We start from the raw sequence: 17,513 nt of genomic DNA, 5'->3' as shown, positions 1-17,513 counted from the left end.
TTAGTATTTACTTTTTTTAAGAAAAGGAGATAATTCAATAAATAACAGTGATACGGCATCTACAAGAATGATCGAGTCGAACAAACATAGAACAGATTAACACGCCTATCTTCATACCCAAGATGAGACAAATAAGCGATGTTGAAATTGACGATAGTATATTTATAGATTCTCGCTCTGTGTTCACCATCTTTTTCAAAAAAATCCGTTTGAGCTATCAACCACAAATGCAATTCCCGGAAGGCTTTTATCGAAATCCAAAACGACTCTCACAAAAGGAGAGAAAAATCACACGAAATCCAAAACGACTCTCACAAAAGGAGAGAAAAATCACACGCTCTCACCAGGGAGAGAAATCAAATAACACACGAGAGAAAAATCAACTGCAAACTAGAATGATTAGATCTGCACCACGAACCCACACTTGAAGATGATCGATCCACTCACAAATCCAAAATCCCTCTGAAAGCGAATAAGAACGAAAATCCAAAGTTTCGGTGATATAGATGTAGGATAACTTTGACCAAAGAGGGAGTTTTATTGAGAAAATCAATGAAACAAACAAGAATAACCGAAAAACAAGCAAGTAAACGAAAGGATTTGGGGCTTTCCACCGAAAAATCGGTGGAAGCCCCGTCGGGATGAGAAAAGAGTGAGGCGGCTAGTGAAAAGAAGAGAAGAAGACTAGTATTTACTTTTGTTCTTTTATATATTTGTAATTTTAATGAAATAATATTTTACCAGAACAAATTCGCAAGCACACTGAACAAGATATATACATGGCTGTCACCTTATACTGTTATGAATTATGATAAACCACTCCATTATCCTGCAACCATAGTCTTCATACGACGGAAACATCACAACAAAGTTTTCTTGTCAGAAGCTCAACCTATTCTAAAATACAAAAAGTTAGCAAGTAGTTGTGATCACTAGGATATAAGTTTCTAAAACTACAGTATGATACTCAAGCAGACCTCATCAGCTCCGTTTTCCCCTCCCCATGCTCATCTGCAAAGCAGATAAACTCTAAGGTACTGCCTTGATCAGTCCTTGACAGCCGTCTCCAAGTTTCTGGGGTGGTGGAACCTGCAGGAAGATCTGAACTTGCAATTCCCCGTTCTCATGTAGGAACTGCAATCAGGCTGTACAGGTCGTTCAGGATATTCATCTACGTTCACCTGGCCTTGCGGATGTGCATAGAAGCTGGATCCAGTTGCTGGAATGGGCATCGAAAGTGCTGGGGGAATAGGCAGAATCCCCTTATGTGTTCAAAGAAAAATATAAATTTAGTAAAGGAGAACCATTGTAGTTTGTTAACACGATAAAAGCACCACTTATAGTACCAACATGGACTCATAACATTTTAGACCAACAAAAACAATTAAAACAACCATCTTAACTCTTAAGTAATTGCAATCTTATTTTCCAGAGATTGTCACATAAGTTAAGGAATACCTGATATCCATTCCATTCTGCATTTTCAGGAGCAGATGGGGTTAGTGGATAAATAATTCGCCTGAATGGGGTTGGCAGATAGATAATTGGCATGAACGGGGATGGCGGATAGATAACTGGCCTGAAAAAAGCAGTCTCATTTATTGCTTTTGTTGATGACCTACCTCTACCTGGTGAAGTAGTGTCAAGTCCTCCTGCTGCTGTAGGATTCAGATGATGAAACCTACAGTTTTCACCATACTTGCATAAACCAGTTCTCATGTAGAAAGAACATACTTTCTCCCCCTGTTGCCCAATCAAAAAGCTTATTAGAATCCACTGAAGTGACAATGGTAAAGCATATATGCCTACACCTACATTATATTTGACACAAGGATGAACTACTAATAATTAATAATATCTGTAGTAGTTGCAATTAATGAGCAAAATTAATATGAATAAGTAAAAAACACCTTCATAACCTTATAACTGATCCTATATGGCTGATCTATATCTGCGTCCACTTTTTGATCAGATAGTAACAATATCCCTCTTGGTTGAATACGGACTGTATACGTATGAAAATTTGGATTCTGTGAAAAAAGGAGAGAAGTTTTACAACTCTAATCGGAAAACCAATAAAGTTCAACTCTGAATTTGGGGTCACTGCAGCTTTTCCTTTGCCATGACTATACCAACAAGCTTTCCGTATTTGCAACCACCCGCTGACAAGTAATACTGCAAAGGAAAAAAGAGGAATATCAAGCGAGGCTGTTATATACTTGCGTAGTTGCATTATAGTTCAGTATTGCAAGATGGAATCAAGCTGAGAAGTAGAACTATAAATTTTTCAATAAAAGTTCATAAGTAGACCCAGAAAAAAAGATATATATTTAATTGTAACCTTGCATTCTGTCTGTCTAGGCTTATCATAAATTTCTTCCTTTTGCTTAAATGCATCCCTGGAAGCCTGCAAAAAGTTCAAAGTTCATTATTAGGTTAACAAAACATTTTTAAACTCTCTACCACATATTTTCATAAGAGCAATTGACATAAACCCTTAGTTTAGTAGAAGTAATCACAAGTTGTATTATACCCGGGGCTTTCTTTGAAGTGGATGATTAAATTTGCATATCGAACCAAACATGCAAGTCCCAGTCCTCATATAAAACGAATAATCTTCCGTGTAAGGCCTCAAAGGATAATGGCGACTTCCAAAATTTCCATCATTAAACCCCACGGATTCCTTTTCAGCATTACCGGAACAGTGAGGTTCTTTATCATACTGCGCCTTTCCATTTCTCCCCACTACATCCCCTTCTTCATTCCAATACCCAAGGAGGCACCTCCCTATACTGCTCATTTACATGCCTCATATTTTCATAGTTATCAAAATACAGTTGCTCCTAATTAGATTTAGCTCGTACAGCAACATCATCCCAATTCTCACCCCAACCAGCTTAATAGTCCTCAATCACTTCTTTTCCCTTGTCAGCCATCTTATTCTTTACTTCAAGACTATAACTTTCTTCGACATCCTCACTATCACCACACTTACCACCATCCTTCATTTCCTTAAAATCACCTTCACTTTCTTCCACCAAACTACACTTTTCGGTGTTTCTCTCTTCGATTTTCGTCTCATCTTTAATACCATCCTAGTCAAAATCACCGCCTTCTATCTCAATCTCACTCCAATTGCTCCCCTCCTTATGATTACCCCTTCCTTCATTTTCTTAAAAGCACATTCATTTCCTCCCACAACACAACGCTTTTCAGGGTTTCTCTCTTCAATTTCCGCCTCATTGTTAACAGCCTCCAAATTACGATCACCTCCTTCATTCTCAATCTCACTCCACTTACTCCCCTTCTTAACATTACTGTCTTCCTTCATTTCCTTAAAATCTCCTTCATTTCCTTCCACCGCACCACACTTTTCAAGTTTTTTCTCTTCGATAATCCATAGGCTTCCTCTTTAATGTTGGACTTAGGTTGGCACTTTAAGTTGTTCATGGCCTTAGCTGATTAAAGAGAACCTTAGGCCATATATGAATAATCTTTCCAATAAAGACTTTCGATTTCCAAAGGACTTAAAGCCCCCTTATCTATTGAACTTTTCTCGAAATAATTTCTCTCGAAAGACTTGGCCTTTGCTTCAAATTCCGAAACAGTGTAACTCTTCCCACTCTCCGTCACAGACTTGATCACAGGATGGCCTTTTCCTTGGCAAAAACCAGCTTGCTGCACCCGGGTAGTGAATTCTCCTTTCGGGGAGGCAGAACAGGCCATTAAAGAATTGTTAAGTTGCAAAAATGAGGTTTTCATTGAGGGCGATGAGACAGGGGGTATGATTTTACATATACCATGCACAGAAGCCTCTTTTTCAATTTGATGAATATAAGCGATTGGATCCTTAAACTCCTCAAGAGTTGGATGAAACTCAGGGGCTAAACTGAGGGTTTTAAGCCACTGCAAAACCTCTGTTTTATTGTGAATTTGTGGTTTGTACCCTGTTCTGCCTCTAATTCTTGCCATTGAATTTACGAAAAGAAGATACGTAAAATCACTACCCCTGTTTCATTGCCCTTGATGAAAGCCTCATTTCTGCAACTTAACACTTCTTTAATGGCCTGTTCTGCCTCCCCGAAAGGCGAATTCACTACCCGGGTGCAGCAAGTTGGTTCTTGCCAAGGAAAAGGCCATCCTGTGATCAAGTCTGTGAGGGAGAGTGGGAAGAGTTACACTGTTGAGGAATTCGAAGCAAAGGCCAAGTCTTTCGAGAAAAATTATTTCAAGAAAAGTTCAATAGATAAGGGGGCTTTAAGTCCTTTGGAAATCGAAAGTCTTTATTGGAAAGATTATTCATCGCCTAAGGTTCTCTTTAATCAGCTGAGGCCATGAACAACTTAGAGTGCCAACCTAAGTCCAACATTAAAGAGGAAGGGTATGGATTATCCGGAGCCAACCAAAAGAGGCAAGTCTCCTAGAGTTAAAGAATCAGCTGAGGCCACAGACCGTGAACTACTTAAAGTATCTCAAAATTTGCCTAAGCAACCAGAACCTTATGTAATACATACTAAAGTTCGTATTATCATAAAATTCCTCCTTTTGCTTAAATGTATCCCTAACAGCCTGCATAAAGTTCGCAGTTCATATTTAGGTTAACAAAACACGTTTAACATAGATAGACTACCAAAGCAATAAACTCTCTGTACAATCTCCAACCAAAGTAAAAAAGTTGCTATAGTGAAGCAATACATAATAATTTCACTCAAAACCACAAATTTATATATTTATATCCAATATCTTTTAAGAGTTATTGACATAAACCCTTAGTTTAGTAGAAGTAATCCAAAGTTGTATAATACCTGGTTTTTCCTCTCAAGTGGATGATTAAATTTGCAATTCGATCCAAACCTGCAAGTCCCAGTTCTAACGAACAAGCTTCCACATCAGGCCTCAAAGGATAATGGCGCCTTCCAAAGTTTTCATCATTTGAGCTCCCTGAATCTTTTTCAGCTTCCTGTACCAATGAGGTCCTTTATCATTTATATCCCTCTCATTTTCATAGTTATCAAAACACTGTCGCTCCTGATTAGCTTTAGCTCTTACAGCACCATCATCCCAATTCTCACCCCAACCATCTTCATAGTCCTCAATGATATCATCCCAACATCCCAACCATCTTCATATTCCTCAATGACCTCTTTTCCCTTCAAATCACAATCGCCACCTTTATTCCCAATCTCAATCCAATTACCCCCAATCCCATTTCCTTCCACAACACTACGATTGTCAGGGTCTCTCTCTTCGATTGCCATTTCATCTTCAATACCCTTCAAATCACAATCACCGCCTTCATTCCCAATATCACTCCTATTACTCCCCTCATCTTTATCCCCATCCTTTATTTCCTTAAAAGCACCTTCTTTTCCATCTTTTTAAGATTTCTCTCTTCAATTTCCGCCTCATCTTTAATACCCTCCAAATCAAGATCACCATCTTCATTCTCAATCTCACTCCACTTACTCCCCTCGTTATCCTCCCCTTCATTCATCTCCTTAGTGTCTCCTACATTTCCTTCCACCACACAACGCTTTTCAGAGTTTCTCTCTTTGATTTCCGCCTCATTTATAATACCCTCCAATTCACGATCACCGCCTTCATTCTCAATCTCACTCCACTTACTCCCGTCCTTACCCTCACCCCCTTCCTTCATTTCCTTATAATGACCTTCATTTCCTTCCACACCGCCTAACTTTTCGCTTTTTCTCTCTTCGAATTTCGCCTCATCATTAATAAAACCTTTCCAATCACGATCACTGACTTGATTCTCATTCTCACACAACTTACTCCCAAACTCATCACCATCTCTAAACCCCCCCCAAACCACCTTGATTATTCTCACCACCAATTCCTTACCCAAAGTTCCACCTTTATCAGAACCCCTCTCTGTTTTGATAGCAAGCACCAACTCAAAACCCTCATCTTCACCACTTAAACCCATCTAGCTTCCTGATCACCAATTAATTCATTATCTAGGGTTTGATCACCAAAATCAAGACTCTGAAACCCTAGCTCTAGGCTTTCTGGCTTAATTTCATTTTTTACAGGGTGATTAAACTCATTTGAAAGCTCTTGGTTTCTTTTTAATAACCCTCCATACTCACCAAATATTTCTCATCAAAAAGACCCCACACAATTTTAGTTAAAAAAGCTCACACACTTCTGCTCTGCTGTAACAAAATGCCTGTCTTTTGCTTCTAATTATGTGGGTATTTATTGTATTTGTGTGAATATAAAGTAGAAAAGGAAAATCCTGACAATAAAAATTAAAATAAAATATGCATGGATAATAATGTACTTTCTCTTTAAAGAAAATGCTTTCTTATCTTTTTTCCTTTTACTCACTATTTTGAAGATCCCCGATTAATCTTGAAGAAATATTTTATCGATTTATCGATTACACTCGATTTGACTAAAAATCCCCAATTTGTCAAAAAAAAATCTCCGATAATTCCCAATAAATCATGAATCGGCTGGTCAACCGATTAGTTCCGATTATCAATTTCAACACCATGCTTTTACTCATAAAACAAATCCTACACATAAATATGTGACTATGGTGCATGACACTGATAATAAATTGATCACATAACAGGGAAATGCATAGCTAAAAAACACGGGTGTATGTAGTGCGTATGCAGTTCCTTGCAGAATGTCAAGATGAATGTCTTAAAACCTCCTTAACCTGTACAGAAACAGTCTATGGTATATAGACATGATAACAAAATAAAGTAAAATTCATATATTTATGATATATCAAGATATGAGATCTAAACTCCAGAATTATTAATAAATTCCGACCATCTAATCTAAGACAACATTGTGCACATTCCAATGTGGCTGATTAGTCTGTTTCTGAAATTAAGAAGGCTAAATCAACTGTATTATGAAAGACATTCCAAGGACATGTTAAACTAGAAACTAAACCTACCTCTGCACATGAGCAACGAGGTTCTTAGATAATGTTAACTTGCTTCATTTCTCTGTTTCTTCATGCCTTTCGATGCTCATTCTTCGAGCTACCCTGAGTGTCCGGTCTTCCTCCTGTGGCGACTGAAATCTGACACAAAGCGAAATGTTTTGCCACAGCCAGTCTCAGCACAGGTATATGGACGGTCACCTGTATGAACTCTGATATGTTCCGTCCGAGCCCAAGCCCATTTAAACGTCTTGGTGCAGCCTTCCCAAGTGCATTGTAGGGGGCGGTCCTCACGATGCACCTTCTGATGGTGGATCAGATATTTGTGCGATGCAAACTTCTTTCCGCACCCCTTGACCGAGCAGATATTTTTTTCATGGAGCCCCAGCTCTTTTTTGGAGCCAACGTTCATCATGCATACTTCACATGAATACTTTGCCTCTGCTTTTTTGGAGCTGCTACCAGCTGATGCTTGAATTCCAGAAGCCGATTTTCCTCTGTTACTGGATGTCTTCAGTTCATCTTTTGCTACAACTTTGTGTGAAACATGTTTCGGGTCCTTTGGAGGCTGATTTAACTTTCTTGGCCTGAGTCTAGTGCTCGGCCCACCTTCCAAAATATCAGTGCCCTGGTCATGGGGAGTCTCCTCCTGGATCGGCTTTACCTTGGACTTATTTTTGTAAGTCCTCTTGTATTGTATAATACATTTGTCTTTTCTACTCCCGGAGGCCAAATCAGTTGTTCTATATAAATTGCCGGGCACTACAAAAGGTTCTGGTGGCTTAGGTAAATTTTCGGATACTCTAACCTGTTCCTGGTCTGTCGCCTCGGTTGACTCTTCAACCCTTGGAAACTTGCTTCTTTGGGCTGGCTCAAGATCATCCATACCCTTTCTCTTTAATTTTGGAATTGGGTTGGCACTGAAAGAAAGATTGGACCCTTCACTATCTACAGCTGATTTGATTCTTTCCTTGTCTTCTTCAGTGGCTGTCCTGAAGGAAATATCGCTCGAAATCTGTTCTGCTCCCAGTTCATCAGCCACTAGTTTTGCTTCAGCCAGAAACTTGGGATAATCTGCACAATAATCATTTCTAAATGTTATAAAAGGACAAGTAGATTAATTTTAACAATTTTGTTCCAGTGTGCACCAAATTGTAAAGACAGTATGCAATTCATCAATAAATATAATGCATTTTACTCTTTATATGCTAATTAATTTGCCAAAAAACCTAAACGAAGATGTTACAGAGGAAAAAGGAGGGCAAAGTTGTGAGCACAGGATATCTCTCTACTGTAATTACAGGGTTATATACAATAACTGAGGTCTGGCGTGGCTTGAGTTCTCGCATTTTTAAATGTGAGAAATAGCAATTAGTTCCATTTCCGGAATTTTTTACGGAAAATAAATAAATAAATTAGTTGCCTGTTCATAAGTTAAAAATGCATCATGGGGCCAAAAGGATGGCACTTTGCCTGTTGAATTTGCTTCATTGTAGAAACTTTAAAGATCCATAATCATACTCACAAGAATATCTCATCAGACCTGACAACAGATTTACAAGCAATTACTTAAAATCACATAATTAAGTACTAACTATTACAACTAATTATGTACCTGGATGACAAAGGAGTAACATGTGCATGCCCCCAAGCGCATCCAGTTTCTGTTTAACTTCAAAAGCATGCTGAAGACAGAAGACATGTGATGGAAAGGAATCCTCAGCAAGGTCAGATACTGGGGAAAACTCTCTCGCTTCAGTTTCAGAGTCGGAAGCATCCTCATAATTCAAAGCTATAAGAGCAAGTGAGGATATATCCTTGGGTGGTCTACTACTACAGGAAGCTCCCATCGGCCCTGCATTTAATCAAGTAAGATTAAATTGATTGCTAAAGTGAAGTAAAGCACGCCATCACACTACAAAATGTGGGTGTCTTTATACTGCCATATCAGATTACCTTCGTGATATGTATTTTACCTACTTTTCTGAAAGCTTAACCCTTATATACACTGCACGGGAAACAACTACTATGGCACACACAAAATATAGTATGGGAGTCTTACCATGTCTGTGTTTGAGAAAGGGAGCCGATCTGTTTCCGTAAGCATTTACAAGTTTAGACACACTATAAAGCTACAGAAATGTTTACAACGGGTTTGACTAGAAATTTATACAGAGAAAAGGTCTAAACTAGTATGTAGTATTCATTACCTAAACCAGAATCCAGCACAGCATTCTTGGCAGATCCGGCAGAACGAAACCACCAATTACTAGCAGCAATGTCAGAAGCAACACCACTACCTCCAATATTGCCAAAATCAGCTAGCATGAGATTGTGAACATCTACTTCACCAGGTTTTATGATTGCAGCACAAGCAAAACATAAAACCCCACAAGCTAAACATGGGAAAAGTCCTGCATATGGCAACCACTCACATTGAACAAATCCATTTATGTTCAGGTTCTGAGAAGTCGTGGTGCACGAATAATTAATGTGTTTGTTATATAAAGGAATATTATTACCATCACGCAATTCAGGAAAATTTCCAACGATAAAATCACGGGGAAAAAGGATAGCTGCAGATCCTTTCCCAAGACTGTGAAGCAGGCTGATATCATGCTTCACATCTTGCAGAAAGAGCTCCTTCACCAGCCTTTCCCCTTCACCTTTCTTCTTCTCTTCTAATCCAGAACTTCTTGTTTCCATGCTCGCTGGTCCTCTAAAAATGTGAAATCAGATTTCATCAGAATGTAATTATGACCACATAAATGACTTCATCATGATACTTTCTACATATATGACTGTTCAGCTAAATCATGCAAGATGCAATCATAAACTCGAAGTAATTCATGTAGCATGGACAACCTTGAAGAGAATGACAGCGCAAGATCATAAAGCAATTGGATGTGGGAAATTAATGGAGGAGAGTTTATAGCAGCCCTGCGCATTTCAGCTTCTCTTGCAAACCGCAACCATTCAGGAGTTGCAATCTTTGAAGCTTCCGCACAGTTGAATCCTGTTTGCACAATAAATGTCAAGATATATATAGTATCCATATAATAATAATACAGACAAAATCCAATGTAAACAGATGTCTAACCATGACTGAATCCTGAGTGGTAAGCCCTTGGAAAAGTGACTACGAATTCTCCTGGATTTTGTACCAACCTGGTTTCACAAGGGAATAAAGGAGGGGGAGGAAATATGTAAAATTGCCAGAAATATATATATAATTACATAAATACAATTGATGCTCTGTGAGAAGGTCCTAATGATCAAGTCTACATGTGAAGAGTGGGAAGAAGAAAAAATCAGGCCTTTTGTTATTAAAATTCAACAGAAAAAAATAATTGCAAACTAGCATTTACGTAAAACTAATGGAAGATAAGTGTCAACCATGGATATGAAACACTTGCCTGCAGCATGGTATGCCTGCGTTTACAATTAATTCTGGAGACAGGACGGTGGTCTTTTGACCAAGAGTAGCATAACACACTGCAGTTGTTCACACTAAAACCAGTAAGTAATGAAAAAAAATATGCAGAACCATTCAACAGTTTCTATACTATGGTATTCTGAACAATATGCAGAATTTTATAACTGCTTCCCTGCATACAATGCATAAAGCTTCAACCCCGCAGAACTAAACGTTGAATTAGACATACAAATAAGAAGAATGGTTTGTTAAGCATGGCAATGGCAATTTCGGCACCCCGGAAAATCATATCAATTGCAAACAGCACATGTTAAAAGCAAATTATGACAAACTAAATGAGACAAATGGAGCATAATTTCAATAATAACTAAACTCACAGATAGGATTCATCTCTCCATTATATCCGTGATTACGGATCACATCCTCAAAAGCGGCTGCTGCATGCTGAGGCACTCCATACCAGGTCTTCCTATTACCGGTGTGCATATAATTGAGGCTGTGCAGGTCATGATCCTCCACGTGCCACGCAAACCAGCTAAATAACATTCCTATATACACCATTGGGGATGTAACCCCAGGGATATCATCCTTCACAAACTTCAGCAAACACCTTCTGGACCTGGCCGCACCCCTCAAATTCCAATCCGTATCTCCCACATTCAAATCATCACTCAATCCATCTCCTCCCCTCCGCTTTTCCAACTCCACAAAAGCTGATATGTGCATGTCATTCGCATACTCAACCTCAAAGGGTTTATCAGCACTAGCATTCCAATAAAGGCTTTCGATTTCCAGAGGACCTAAAGCCCCCTTATCAATCGAACTTTTCTTGAAATAATCTTTCTCGAAACACTTGGCCTTTGCTTCAAATTCCTCAACAGTGTAACTTTTCCCACTCTCCCTCACAGACTTAATCACAGGGTGCCCTTTTTCTGGGCAAGAACCAACTTGTTGCACCCGGGTAGTGAACGTAGGCCTTAATTCGCCTTCCGGGGTGGCAGAACAAGCCACCAAAGACTTATTAAGTTGAAAAAAAGTACTTTTCATCAAGGGCAATGAGACAGGGGGTATAATTTTACATATACCATACACACAAGCTTCTTTCTCAATTTTATGAATATAAGCAATTGGGTCCTCAAATTCTTCGAGGGTTGGACGAAATTCAGGGGCTAAAGGGAGGGTTTTAAGCCATTGCAAAACCTCTGTTTTGTTACAAGGGCGTGGTTTATACCCTGCTCTGCCTCTAATTCTTGCCATTGAATTTACAACAAGAAGATACAACAATTAAACAGACACAAAGAAATGTATATATCAAGAAATTAATACATACAAGATATGTGTAGCTTTCAGCAGGGCCTGATACAGGGGCTTTGAAGAAGGTATATTGTGTTTTTTTTGGGGACTAGGACCGGTAATATATAGACAGGGTGCTCCTCATTTTCGATTCAATTTTTTTTTTCCCGATTTTACCCGTAGAAAAGAGAGAGACTAGGGATGTGTGAATGTGTATTAGCCAAAACTTTACAAATAAAAGCGGTTATTTAATGAATTTCGGATGTAAGTATGATGAGAATGAAAGTATTTTTTACTGTGTTTGGTGTTCAGCCACCTACTTGTGATTTTATCATTAATTTTGACTATCATATGTATGTATTATCGTCTTTTATTCTTGAATTGGATCTCATCTTGTTGAATTTGGTTCGCACTCTTATCTCAAATGCTTACGCCTGTGTGCTATCATTTTTTTTTTATCACTTTAAGGAGTGAAAGAGCTTCCAAGTTCATTTTTTTAAAACTGAAATATGTTACTCATGATCATATGTCCTTTTAGTTTGTTGATTTTGGATCTTTATGTGATGAATGAAATGTATATTTACTTTCTTTCGTATGTATTTGTGAAAATTTAAAAATTTTATTGGAAGAATATCGTGAAAGTAAATGAAATATTATTGACATGGATGAAAGAATTGAGGTTCTGATTTTCGGTATAATGAGACCGTAGAGTATCGTATTTATATATAATTCCATAGTATGTAGCTTTTAGAGTGTCAAATTATATATATAATATATAAGAATTATAAAGTATCATAGTTAACATGTAAGTTGTAGTTTATGATTTTATATATTTAATACAGAATGAGAGTTTTGAATTCTATCTATAGTCAGTTGTAGTTCATTAATATTTCTAAATATCTTGACTCCACGTTAATTAGAATGATAAACGAGTAAAATGAACATTATTAAAAATTGATAATTTATATGATATCATCTCCGCTGAAAAGTTGCAGAGCATATGATCTGAAATTTTCTTCGAAACTGCATAATATATGACAGAAAACTATGATTTGCAAATAGTATTTGAGAAAAGAATATGTGTGTGGCAATATTAAAGAGTACGGATTAAGAAAGATTAGTGTTTGTAAGATTTCAAAAATAGAATTTGTCATCGAAGAATATTGGATGAATAATTGTAAATAGATGAAATAAATACATAATATACTTTAGGGTGTTAATTTTGTTATATACAAATAAAAGGAATCCTTCGAGACATAGATGCATGAAAGAATTAATATGACAAATTTCCCGCGTAATAAGATTGCAGCTTTCTTATTTGTTGACATCAGATTTTACATAGATTTCACATATACATATTAGGTTGCAATCAGGTTGTAGTGCGTCAGATTTCGTATATGATACGGTTGCAAAGTGTCAGATACAACGTAATGCAAATTTACAAATGTGACTAAAGATATGATTTGCAGAGAGTCCTTGAGAAAAATGTGCATGTCGGTATAGAAGAGTATTAAATAACATATATAATTTTTGGTGATGTGAAAAGCATAATTCGTCAAAAAAAAAAAACCAAGGATATTGAATAAATATTTGTAAATAAATGAAACTTTTGCATAATTTGATTTGATATTATTTTTTTTACAAGTAGGAGAAATCCTTTGACATATATGGAGAAAAGATTTGAGATGACATAGATTCACTTGCGATGTGAGAATAGTAACTAGGTTCAAAAGTGTGTGAGATGGTAACTCCAAGTGCTATGTGTGTGTGTGTATAGAAGAAGTATATGAAGACAAACCTCTGCTAGCCTTTTATTCCAGTCATTCTCTTCTCCTTCGGTCGTGGCTGAAGGGAATCGGAGGTGGGAAAAGTTGTTTCGTAAAATCTGGGGTGTGAATGTTGAAGTCCAATTTTCTGTACTGCTCCACGAAGACGTAGTCTTCATGTGTTCAAAGAATAGGTTTTCGTCTATATGAGTTGTGTTTCAGTCCACTATTCCCGGGACTTGAATTTGTCACAGGCATCTAACATGTCCCCAGGCTGGCTTCGGTCAGGCTCGCTTCATCAGAGTCCAACTCGGCCCATCTTCGGGAGAATTCCTAGGTCGGCCTCGCTCTAACTTGTCGGTTGGCTTCGACCCTACCCAAGGGTTTACCATGATTGGACCTATTTGCCATGTGAAACAATGAAACCAAACTTATAACTTGTCAATGCACAAGTTTTATTTGATATTTTACATATTTGAATAATTTAATATGGAGTATAATTTTATTTTATTTAATAATAAATTTTAAAATATTAATTTTAAAAATTTTAAAAAATAATATAAAATATATTATCTTTTTCTGTAAGTAAAAATAACATAAAATTTTAATTTTATTAGACTGTTGACATGATTTGATTCTTAAACCATTGTCAACATTTTAGGTATCAAAATATACAATTTTATTTCTACAGATACTCACGGTTATGAACTATTTGTATTGAGAGATATACCGACTATAACTCCTCATACTAAACTTCGAATCACATAACCTAATTTTTATTATTTATTATTTAACAATGTAATAAAAATGGGGGAATCAATAAATACGTCCTGGTGGCTTACCACAAGTTTACAAATAGGTAAAGAAAGAATGGGGGTTATAAGATAAGGACAATGAAATAAATGTCATTTTTATTCTATTTATTGTAGAGCCATCTACTTGTGATTTTGTCATCAAATATTGAAAAATATATGCATGAAATTCTGTCTTTTGTTCTGCAGGATTTGAGCTGATTTTATTAAATTTGGTCATTAGTCTTATCTCAATTGCTTACGATTGTGTGCTACTTTTCTTTGTAATTATCACCTTAGAGGAGTGAAAGAGTTTTCATGTTCAATTTTCTTTTTTAATTAAAAATATGTTATTCATGCTCATGTGTTTCTTCTTGTTTGCTATTTTGGGATATGTGTATGATACATGTGATGTGCATTGAATATCTTTAATATTTCTTTGTGCTCTATAATTTTTCTGAAATGATGTTGTAGAAGTTATTTAAATTTTAGTTGCAAAAGGTGAAATTAATACTCTTTATATGGAGGAAAGAATTGATATTACGGATTTTTCGTGTAATGAGATTTGAGAAGTGAAAAAAATGTTTTGTTTTTAATTTTTCTACTTTTACAAAATATACATATACATTATAAATTAAGAAAAATATTTGCATCAGTCTGGCACTTATTTATTTATTATTTTCTAAAGAAGTGGTTGCGGCATCCAAGTAATGCAACATTTACTACCAAACTCTGGAAGACAAATCTAGAAATTGGTAAGTACGGGGGAAATTTAAATTTAATAACCGGCCGTGAGATTTTATATCAGTTTAAACATAATATTGGAAAACATTGAGGCACAAAAGCAAGTAAAATGATAATTATTTTGAGGAAAAAACGTGATCTCGATGTCAATTTTAGGCCATCTTTGATGGCGGACAATAACTAACATTTTCTGGATGATATATATCATACATGGCAGGTACCCCTTGCCCCGACTGTGAATCCTTCCCCGATTACCCCCGCATCTCTGAACCTCCTGCAGCTCCTTGCAGAATGTACAGTGATTGTGTACTTAAACCATGCTTAACCATCTATCAAAATCCATGGCATATAGACAAGACAACAAAAATTAATAGACAGAAGATATAAGAACTATAGTCCATAACTATACAAATTTTTATCATGTAGTTTGGTTCATTTAAAATGTAAGACAACATTATGTACATTCCTTTGTGACTGGAAATTCTATTCTGAAACTGAAAAGGCTTAATCAAGCGGCCTGAATCAACGGTAATGTGAAGGAAATTCCAAGGACATTCTAAACTAGAAACGAGGTCCTTTTTTCACCGAGTAGCCTTCTTTGGAGGGTGTTTCCTTGTTCTTGACCTGAGTCTAGTCCTCGGTCCACCTTCCGACTTTACAGTGCCATGGTCCTGGTCCTGTTTAGGTGGAGGAGTCTCCTCCTGGACTGGATTTACCTTGAGCTTATTCCTCCTCTTGTATACAATAATACGTTGATCTTTAGGGGCCTTCCCAGATTCTTCAGCTACAGGAGACTTGCCCCTTGAGGAAGGCTCAATGTCAGCAAGTCTCTTCATCTTCAATGTGCCTTTGGTTCTCTCAGAGGATAAGCAAATTGTGTGACTTCTTGAAGATTTGCTAGGCGTTACGTCAGCTGAAGTATGTCGACTTTGGTTGGCACTGCGAGAAAGATTAGCCCCCAGCTTGGCAGCCCAGTCATCGTTCCCAGGAAAGGACCCTTCACCATCTAAAGCCGACTTGATTCTCTCCTTATCTTCTTCCCCGGCTTCCCTGAAGGAAATGTCACTCCAAATGTGATCCTCCCCAAGTTCATCAGCCATTAATTTTGTTTCAGCCAAAAACTTGGGATAATCTGCAAAATATGCATCGCTAAATATTATAAAAGGACTGGTAGCAGAGAAGGCACGAGTACTATCTAGTAGATTAATTTTAAAAATTTTGTTGCCATATGCACCAAATTGTAAAGGCAGTATGCATTTCATCGACAGATATAATGCATTTTACTCTCTGTATGCTAATGAAGTTGCCAAAAAACAAAAGGAAACGTTACAAAGAAATGAGGGCAAAGTTGTCACCACAGGATATCTCTCTACTGTAATTGAATACAGGTTTACAGCAGATGACAGGGTTATATATAAAAATTGCGGTCTTAGGGTTTGGCTTGGGTTCTTGCATTTTTTAACGTAAGAAATGGCAATTAGTTTCATTTTTGGAAATTTTTGAAGGTGTCTGGTCCGCTTTTGCTTCATTGTACAAACTATAAAGATTCATAATTATATTGACAAGGATATCAGACAACAGATTCACAAGTGTTTACTTTAAATCACATCATTAAGTACTAATTATCAAAACTAATAACTTACCTGGATGACAAAGGAGTAACATGTGCATGCCCCCAAGCGCATCCAGTTTCTGTTTAACTTCTAAAGCATGCTGAAGGCAGAAGACATGCCATCGAGAGGAATCATCATCAAGGCTGGATACTGGGGAAACTTCTTCCAGTTCAGTTTCAGAGTCGGAGGATACCTCATAGGTCAGAGCTATAAGAGCCAGTGATGATATATCCTTTGGAAGCCTACTACTACAGGAAGCTTCCATCCGCCCTGCATTTAATATATATTTCCATATTAAATTACCTTATACTGCACGAGAAACAACTATCTATGGTATGCAGAAAATAAAGGGAGTGTTAACATGTCTTTGTTGAGAAAGGGAGAAGCTGTAAACTGGTATGTAGTATTCTTTACCTAAAACAGAATCCAGCAGATCCACTTCACTAGGTTTTATGATTGCTGAACAAGCAAAACATAAAACCCCACACGCTAAACATGAAAAATGACCTGCATCAGGCAACCACTCACATTGATCAGGTCCGTATTTTTGAGTGTTAATGTTCAGGTTCTGAGAAGTCAGGGTTCACAATAAAAATTAATGTGTTTGCTAAACAAGGGAATATTCTTACCATTATGCAAATCAGGAAAATTTCCCTTGAAAAAATCACAGGGCAAAAGAATAGGTGGAGATCTTTTCCCAAGACTATGAAGCAGGTTGGTATTATGCTTCACATCTTGCACAAAGAGCTCCTTCACGAGGCGTTCCCCTTCACCTTTATGCTTCTCTTCTAATCCTGAATTCCTTGTTTCCATGCTCACTGGTACCCTGAGAATGTAAGATCATATAGAAAATCTTCATCATGAAGCAATTATAATACTGACTACGTATATGACTGTTCAACTAAATCATGCTCATGGAACCAAAATATTACCATCTATCTTATAAAG

The 17,513-nt window shown here is 37.1% G+C and overlaps 5 protein-coding genes across 5 annotated transcripts; all 5 read right to left on the bottom strand.

The window, feature by feature from the left end:
* Positions 1 to 828: 828 nt before the first annotated feature.
* Positions 829 to 4,058, bottom strand: LOC108195045 (zinc finger CCCH domain-containing protein 67-like). Its single transcript, XM_017361979.2, has 5 exons — positions 2,534 to 4,058; positions 2,342 to 2,407; positions 1,920 to 2,175; positions 1,459 to 1,743; positions 829 to 1,262 (listed from the first exon to the last, which is right to left on the bottom strand). The coding sequence occupies exons 1-3, from the start codon at positions 2,798 to 2,800 to the stop codon at positions 2,101 to 2,103; spliced, it is 408 nt and encodes a 135-aa protein (XP_017217468.2). The 5' UTR covers positions 2,801 to 4,058; the 3' UTR covers positions 829 to 1,262; positions 1,459 to 1,743; positions 1,920 to 2,100.
* On the bottom strand, positions 1,047 to 1,719 carry LOC108195759 (zinc finger CCCH domain-containing protein 67-like). Its single transcript, XM_017362710.2, has 2 exons — positions 1,459 to 1,719; positions 1,047 to 1,262 (listed from the first exon to the last, which is right to left on the bottom strand). Exons 1-2 carry the CDS (start codon positions 1,717 to 1,719, stop codon positions 1,047 to 1,049), a joined length of 477 nt encoding a protein of 158 aa, XP_017218199.2.
* Positions 4,059 to 4,256: 198 nt separating the features above from the next.
* On the bottom strand, positions 4,257 to 6,090 carry LOC135147725 (uncharacterized). The gene is made up of 2 exons (XM_064080994.1): positions 4,806 to 6,090; positions 4,257 to 4,569 (listed from the first exon to the last, which is right to left on the bottom strand). Exon 1 carries the CDS (start codon positions 5,942 to 5,944, stop codon positions 5,345 to 5,347), a length of 600 nt encoding a protein of 199 aa, XP_063937064.1. The 5' UTR covers positions 5,945 to 6,090; the 3' UTR covers positions 4,257 to 4,569; positions 4,806 to 5,344.
* A 932-nt stretch (positions 6,091 to 7,022) lies between these two features.
* On the bottom strand, positions 7,023 to 11,615 carry LOC108195650 (lysine-specific demethylase JMJ705-like). Its single transcript, XM_064082123.1, has 8 exons — positions 10,736 to 11,615; positions 10,339 to 10,417; positions 10,023 to 10,090; positions 9,788 to 9,938; positions 9,445 to 9,641; positions 9,133 to 9,336; positions 8,538 to 8,777; positions 7,023 to 7,996 (listed from the first exon to the last, which is right to left on the bottom strand). Exons 1-8 carry the CDS (start codon positions 11,613 to 11,615, stop codon positions 7,023 to 7,025), a joined length of 2,793 nt encoding a protein of 930 aa, XP_063938193.1.
* A 3,792-nt stretch (positions 11,616 to 15,407) lies between these two features.
* Positions 15,408 to 16,830, bottom strand: LOC108195042 (lysine-specific demethylase ELF6-like). Its single transcript, XM_017361977.2, has 2 exons — positions 16,596 to 16,830; positions 15,408 to 16,084 (listed from the first exon to the last, which is right to left on the bottom strand). The coding sequence occupies exons 1-2, from the start codon at positions 16,828 to 16,830 to the stop codon at positions 15,534 to 15,536; spliced, it is 786 nt and encodes a 261-aa protein (XP_017217466.2). The 3' UTR covers positions 15,408 to 15,533.
* Positions 16,831 to 17,513: the final 683 nt, after the last annotated feature.

This window comes from Daucus carota, chromosome 7 (genome assembly GCF_001625215.2).
Source record: "Daucus carota subsp. sativus chromosome 7, DH1 v3.0, whole genome shotgun sequence".
NCBI lineage: Eukaryota > Viridiplantae > Streptophyta > Magnoliopsida > Apiales > Apiaceae > Daucus > Daucus carota.
The sequence above is the reverse complement of the archived record's forward strand: the minus strand, read 5'-3'. Positions and strand labels throughout refer to the sequence as shown.

What these genes read in the sequence shown, in the direction of transcription:
- LOC108195759 (XM_017362710.2), bottom strand. Translation starts at nt 1,719, where the DNA reads ATGAGAACTGGTTTATGCAAGTATGGTGAAAACTGTAGGTTTCATCAT. An exon ending in CAGAATGGAATGGATATCAG is followed by an intron (nt 1,263 to 1,458) that starts GTATTCCTTAAC and finishes TGAACACATAAG; the next exon opens with GGGATTCTGCCTATTCCCCC.
- LOC108195045 (XM_017361979.2), bottom strand. Translation starts at nt 2,800, where the DNA reads ATGAGCAGTATAGGGAGGTGCCTCCTTGGGTATTGGAATGAAGAAGGG. An exon ending in CACTTCAAAGAAAGCCCCGG is followed by an intron (nt 2,408 to 2,533) that starts GTATAATACAAC and finishes AACTTTTTGCAG; the next exon opens with GCTTCCAGGGATGCATTTAA. An exon ending in CTAGACAGACAGAATGCAAG is followed by an intron (nt 2,176 to 2,341) that starts GTTACAATTAAA and finishes TTTCCTTTGCAG; the next exon opens with TATTACTTGTCAGCGGGTGG.
- LOC135147725 (XM_064080994.1), bottom strand. Translation starts at nt 5,944, where the DNA reads ATGGGTTTAAGTGGTGAAGATGAGGGTTTTGAGTTGGTGCTTGCTATC.
- LOC108195650 (XM_064082123.1), bottom strand. Translation starts at nt 11,615, where the DNA reads ATGGCAAGAATTAGAGGCAGAGCAGGGTATAAACCACGCCCTTGTAAC. An exon ending in GCAGGCATACCATGCTGCAG is followed by an intron (nt 10,091 to 10,338) that starts GCAAGTGTTTCA and finishes TTGTGAAACCAG; the next exon opens with GTTGGTACAAAATCCAGGAG. An exon ending in TTTTCCTGAATTGCGTGATG is followed by an intron (nt 9,337 to 9,444) that starts GTAATAATATTC and finishes TGCCATATGCAG; the next exon opens with GACTTTTCCCATGTTTAGCT.
- LOC108195042 (XM_017361977.2), bottom strand. Translation starts at nt 16,830, where the DNA reads ATGGAAGCTTCCTGTAGTAGTAGGCTTCCAAAGGATATATCATCACTG. An exon ending in GTTACTCCTTTGTCATCCAG is followed by an intron (nt 16,085 to 16,595) that starts GTAAGTTATTAG and finishes CATATTTTGCAG; the next exon opens with ATTATCCCAAGTTTTTGGCT.